The sequence below is a fragment of the Sapajus apella genome, unplaced genomic scaffold (assembly GCF_009761245.1).
Source record: "Sapajus apella isolate SASKATOON/1434 unplaced genomic scaffold, GSC_monkey_1.0 scaffold76, whole genome shotgun sequence".
In the NCBI taxonomy this organism is placed as follows: domain Eukaryota; kingdom Metazoa; phylum Chordata; class Mammalia; order Primates; family Cebidae; genus Sapajus; species Sapajus apella.
In genome coordinates, this window is record NW_022437016.1 from 7879706 (window position 1) to 7886542 (window position 6837).

Sequence of the window (6837 nt, forward strand, 5' to 3'; positions counted from 1 at the left end):
ATCTTTAGTTAAATATATTTCATAAACAAGACACAGTTTCTTGAAATCCCCATAGAAGGAATAATGGGTAATTGGACTTCATTTAAATTGAACTTTTATGTCCACCAAAAGACAATGTTAGAAAACGAAGAATTAAGCCACAGATTGGGAGAAAATGTTCACAATATGTATAGCTGATTGATTCATATACAGTACACATGAATTAAAAATTCTTACAAATTATTAAAAGACAACCCAATAAAATGGGTATACAAATTCATAAAAAGACATACAAATAACCAATAAGCACATGAAAAGATGTCCAATATCATTAGTTACTGGGGAAATAAAAATTAAAATCACAATTAGGTAGGATGTCATACTTGGTGTTATTTCAATTCTTTGAAGATTTTTAGGCTTTTGTATGACCCAGCACATAATCATTCTTGTTGCATATTTCATGAGCAAAAATAAAAACATATCCTTCAGCGGTTGAGTGTATTGTCTCTCGTAGTAAATATTCCACATGTACTTGAAAGAAATGTGTGTTTTGCTGTTGTTGCTTTTAGTGTTCACTCACACACTCTAGGATGGCAAAAATAGCTATAAGATTTCTGTTGAGAGAATATTTTGTTTTCTGAATTATTTACCTGATGAAACTAAGGTCCAAAGAGGATAAGTGAACTTCACAAGTCACAAAGTTCATTTAGAGTTTGAGGACTGGGGCTGGCAATAAAACAGGTTTTCCCTGCAATGAATGCTTTGGAGACTGGAGTTCCCAGATGTCTCTGCTACTTTCAGCAGGGAGCTCTGGGGATTATGCCAAAAACTGCATGTAGGTAACACCTCTCTTCCGATGGTTCTAGTCAGTCTGACTGATACAGGATCCAGGGTTCTGCTCTAATTTCTCCTTCCTTGGAGCAGAAGAGGGGTCCATGTCTCAGGAGGCTCCTTTGCCTTAAACATAGGGGGAGATGAGGTCTTTTCATGTGGTTCTTAAATATAGCTTTTCTACTCTTGACAAGAGAGAACCTAAAGCAGAAGTCTGAAAGCTCTACCTTAACATGAATAAATGAGGAACTCTTCCTGGCCCAACTCAGAACTGACAGTAAGTTATGGTCACACTTAGTTTTTGGTCAATCAAGAGAGTCAGAATGGTCCATGGAAATAGTTTCAGGAACCCTGTTTTCGGTATCAGTCATAATGCTGATCTTGGATGATTTCAGCAGCCCTCTAAGATTCTGTTTTCTCATTCACTAAATAAAGGAGTTGGATTAGGTGACTTAACAAGTTTTAGTCACTAAAGTCTAGAGTGGCTAGGTAGCTTTGATCCAGAGCACTATTTTGCCAGGTTGTGATCTATATCCCTAGTCCCTGAAACCACAGTTTCCTTAAATTTCCATTTACCCCTTAGAGAGGTTTGGCATATGAATGGAAGATGTCAGGTCAGGTTTGCTAAGTTTTTAAATGTGGAAAAGCAAGCGATTTGGGGGAACATTTGTCAGCATTGGGAGGGATCACAAAGGAGCATACTCAGACCTACCAGCAGATGTGTTCATATTAAATCTGAATCTCAAGCATTAATTTTCCAAGCATTCTTTTTTAAACAAAAGAATGTTTAGTTCACATAGAAAACATAAACAAGTCATGCATTCAGTATTTTATAAATATGCAATCGATTTGCTAATTCAACCTCCAACAATACTTTTTTTTTCCTTTTCACAAACAATTTTGAATACCTTCTACGTACTAAAACTAATGCTGGGTAACCTAAGCTCTTCATTAAGGGTAGCCTGTTTTATTAACTATCTATGTAAGTAAAAAGCAATGCTGGTAGATAAATAATTACACCATACATTTTTGTCATAGCTTAAAAATCATTTTACTGCCCATCTATCTCCATTTTATTGAATAGATGGTTACTAAGTACATATGAAGAAGAAACAAGGTGAATAAAAATGAGTGCCTGGCGCTAAGGGATACGTAGTCCAATGGGAATAAGCGGCCAATTATAAAGCAATATGTCAAATATTCTACCAGAGACCCATACAAAGGACTGTGAGGGGCAAGAGCATAAAGCAATGAACTTCAACAGGAAAACATGTAAAATACTCTCAGAAGTTGACGCCTGAGCTCTTGCCTGGTGGAGAGGAGGAGGCACCCAGGAAGGGAGAACAGCAATGGCAAATCATGGAGCCAGGAAGATGAGTTGCTTGGGGACTGTGAGTGACTTCACGGGTGAGAAGGTGGCATGGCTTGGCATGAGGGAGAAGTGTCACTGCATGATAGAGGAAGACAGAATCATGAAGGACTGATTATGTCATGGTATGAAGTAGCATGAACAATTCCCTTATGGCAATAAGAGGCTATGTTACAGCAGCCTGTAACATCGACACAAGTCCCAGGTCAGGGTATTCTTTTCTCCGAGCAGTGCTAGAGACAAATTAAGGTGCAGCTTTGGGGCAAATGAAAGACTTGATGCCTTTTATTTAGATTTAAAAATATATAAATCTAACAAATATAATAAGGCCATTTTAGAACAAAGAAGTGTTTAGGAACTGAAATAGACCATCCAAAGCTTAGGTTTTTAAATCTAAGGGGCCAGAAAAGAGAAACCAAGGATTCAGTTACTCTTCTTCACAGAGAGGGAAACTATAATAGGTTTCAGAGATGTTAAATGAATTATTCAAACCCATAGTATTAGGCTTAATGCAGAGGGCTAATTAAGATTTTCTTAGTGCAAACTAAAGATATTTTTCCCTTTACATTGTTCAACCTAAATATTCTCCTCAGAAACAAATAAATGACTCTAATGCATTGTTTTTAAGAGTACAGATAGAGTGGAGTTCAGATTTTGAATAGGGGATAAGAAATGCTCCCCAGATGATTGTGAGACACACGTTCAGCTTCAACCCACTAACCAGGGTGTGACAGTGTCTATCATCATAATAAAATTACAACAAAATGACATATCTTTTCCCCAAAGTCAATTAAGTGTTATTAGTTTGCTTGCCCAGAATATCAGGAGAATTCTGAGAACATTAATTCATACTAATAAATTTTTATTTGGAGTCAATGTAATTGGGCTGCATGTTTTTATTAAATAATAAAGTTTCTTTATTCATTATTTAATAAAAACATGCAGCCTGAAATTATGTATCCCTTGGGCAAAAAAAAAAAAAGTATAAATAGGAATAAATGTTCACCGGTTTCTAATTCTTATTGTAAAGATGACATAAACAAATATGACAAAAGTTATCATTGTACATCTGCTATCTGCTTGAATTCTGAATCTGGACTTGGCTGCAATTGGTGGGGAGGAGCTAGAGATACCAGGAAGGAAGGAGTCTGGTGCTTTCAGGGTAGCTCCATCTCAGTACAAATCAAGTGTAAAAACTGGATCTTGTCCAGATATTGGATTGGACCAGAGTAGCTTAACTCACGTCAATCATGTTCACAAAAGATTGAGGCATAATCCAAAAATATCTACATCTTCATTCACTATGAGAACTGCAATTGTCAAATTGAATGGATATTTAAATTCCCTGATGATGCATTCTCTCCTTATAGAAAATATGCTTGAGGCTGAACTAGAGTCAGAAAATGATTTAGTGAATATTGAAAGGCAGTGTAGCACCGTCGTTTAGAACTTAGGCTTTTGACTTAGACGAACTTCGCTTCAGTACCTAGTACTGTGGACTTTAGCAATTGCATCATCACCCTGAACTTTGATTTCTACATTTTTAAATAAAGATATTCACAGCGCTGGTGCACAGGGCTATCATTTAAGTGAATTCAGAACCTAGCAATGGCTAGTGCTTAGCCAGTATTAGCTATGATTATTACTCCAAATTTTTTCATAGTGTCAGAACCAGGGTTGTGAATTGGATTAACTTAATGTCCAATATTATCTAATTATGAGATCCTAGTATATCCTCACTATGGCTGCTATGGGAAAAAAAGAAATTCAAGTCTCAAATCAAGGTATTCTCTAAACAGCACTACAGACAAGTTAAGGTGTGGCTTTGGGGGCAAATGAAGGATTTGACACCTTCTATTTAGATTTAAAATATATAAATCTCATAAATAAATATAATAAGGCAAAGAAGGATTCAGTAGCTGGAATAGACCATCTAAAGTTTGGGTTTTTAAATCCAAGGGGCCAGAAGAAGAGAAGCCAAACTGAGTGGAGAAACACCTGTGAGTGAGGAGCACCTGTGAGTGGGGGCACCTACCCTCTGAGTGAGGAGCACCTCCGAGTAAGAAGCATCTGTGAGTGAGGAGCATCTGTGAGTGAGAAGCACCTGTGATTGAGGTGTATCAGACCTGTTAGGGAAAGCATGTGTCATTCCCAGGTATGCTGGAGGACACTGAAGCAGTGTTCAAGGCATTTTCTGTAGCTTTTCATAGGGAAAGCCAGAATATTACTCTAAGTGACTATGATGAAAAATTCTTGCTCTGTAACTTCATTTTTTTTTTTTCTTTGCACAAAGTCAAATCATTTGATTTTTGTTCTCCTATTTACTTGCCAGGGTTGCCTTGTAGAGATGACACCCTGGTTAACTAGTCAGAATTCTGGGTCTCCCAAAATCTCCATACTGGCTTCTGGACCACCACTTAAATTAATTCAACCCCTTATATCCATCACACTTAAAAATAATCTTTTAATTTCAAAAATAATATGTGCTAGTAAAAAATTTGAGTGATACAGAAGTTGACACCCAGCACCCTTCCCCTCACACTCACTCCCTGAAGAAAACACTATCTTTTGCATGTGTTCTTCTAGACAGTATTCTTATTCATACACAAACACTTGTTTCACTTTTACTAAAATGGAACTATCTATATACACAATGTTCAGGTGTTTTACCTTTTTACTTAATTATATTATTACTAAGTGAAAAGTATTACTGTAAACAGATAGGATATGTACAATCCAAGGCACGCTTTTACATGGTGGCTTATATGTATCATAGGAATAGCTGAAACAATTTGAAGGAGACTTAGATATCAAATACTGACACCAGTTGATAACTTGACAAATGGTCTGACCCAAACTTTTTAACATGCACAATAATAAATCCAAGCTTTAACAAAACAGAATTATTTAACCACAGAATTTTTAAAACAGGAGTTCGAAGTACTTTTCAAACAGCATTATTGTACTCTTTTGCTATTTATATTATAAAAACATTTATTTCACACAGAATTTGAGACATGGACAGAAGAAACCAGACCCGCATCTATGAATTTCTTCTCATGGGCTTCTCTGAACACCTGGAGCTGCAGCCTCTCCTGTTTGCACTTTTCCTGGTCATGTACCTGGTCACTGTGATGGGGAACCTGCTCATCATCCTGGCCATTGGTTCTGACCTGCACCTCCACACCCCCATGTACCTCTTCCTGGCCAATCTGTCCTTTTCTGACATTGGCTTTGTCTCCACAATAATTCCCAAGATGCTAGATCATATTAGCTCAAGAATTAAGCTGATTTCTTATGGGGGGTGTCTGACACAACTCTATTTCTTTGGCCTATTTGCAGATCTGGACAACCTTCTCCTGGCTGTGATGGCCCTTGACCGCTATGTGGCCATCAGCTATCCCCTCCATTATGCCATGACCATGAACTCCCAGCGCTGTGTCCTGTTGGTGGTTGTGTCATGGGTGACCACTATTTTACATGCCCTAGTGCATACCCTCCTAGTGACCAGGCTTTCCTTCTGTGGTCCGAATATTATCCCTCACTTCTTCTGTGATCTGGTCCCACTCCTGAAGCTGGCCTGCTCCAGTACTTACGTCAACGATCTGGTGCTCATCCTCGTGGCAGGAACACTGCTGATTGCACCCTTTGTCTGCATCCTTGTGTCCTACTTTTACATTGCATTGGCCATCCTGAGAATTGATTCCCCAAGAGGTAAACAAAGGGCCTTCTCCAGCTGCACTTCCCACCTCTCTGTGGTCTCTCTGTTTTACGGCACAGCTATTGGTGTCTATTTATGTCCTCCATCATCCCACTCAGATGGAAAGGACAGAGTCTTCTCAGTCATGTACACGGTGGTGACTCCCATGTTGAACCTCTTCCTCTACAGCCTGAGGAACAGGGATATGAAGGGGGCACTGGGAAAACTGATTGGAATAAAAACATCCTAGCACCCTTTCTCAAGACCTTAGGCTCCTGACTCCAAGACTCAGAGCTAAGAGTTGATCAGTCTCCTGAAAGCCCAACCACTGTAGCGTCCCTGAGCCCAAGACTTCGTTGTTGCCATGTTTACATTTTGAAATAGACAGGGAGGGAACCAGTGATATTAGCCATCTGTAATCATTTTCACAAAATGTCCATGCGCTAACTAGTTCATTATCCACTCTCAGAATTGTTGTTTGTTTTTGCCAAACGCCTAAGAGAAGTCTGCATGTGGGGGATTGTATGCATATAAAATGAAAACAGAAGTCTAAATTTTTGTTTAGCTCAAGTTATAAAGAATTCCAGAAGTTATTTACAGCCCAAGAACATAGGATTCATTATGTCTGGTAGAATGAAATAAAACGGAAATATTCAGATACTTTACACTTGAACAGACAGCGTTCTATGGAAGAATAAGAAGGAGGTTTTAAGTCCTGGGTTTCAGCACTGCCTTTGCCATTAATGAACTGTGTGACAGCTGCACAATCACTTGAGGACTCTGAGCCTTGGTTTCCAAACGTGTAAAATAAAGCGATTGGACTGTGCTAGTCTAAATGCCCCCACCCCACCAACATACCCCAGTTCTAATGGTATTTCATGTTATTGTGACAAGTACTCAATACTTGAACGCCTGAGTTACAAATGAGGACCCTAAGTCCACCACTTCCACATGATGT

The 6837-nt window shown here is 38.6% G+C and overlaps 1 protein-coding gene across 1 annotated transcript; it reads left to right on the forward strand.

The window, feature by feature from the left end:
- The first annotated feature begins 4130 nt into the window (after window positions 1-4130).
- On the forward strand, window positions 4131-6129 carry LOC116532469 (olfactory receptor 1361-like). The gene has a single exon (XM_032251638.1). The coding sequence runs from the start codon at window positions 5197-5199 to the stop codon at window positions 6127-6129; it is 933 nt and encodes a 310-aa protein (XP_032107529.1). The 5' UTR covers window positions 4131-5196.
- Window positions 6130-6837: the final 708 nt, after the last annotated feature.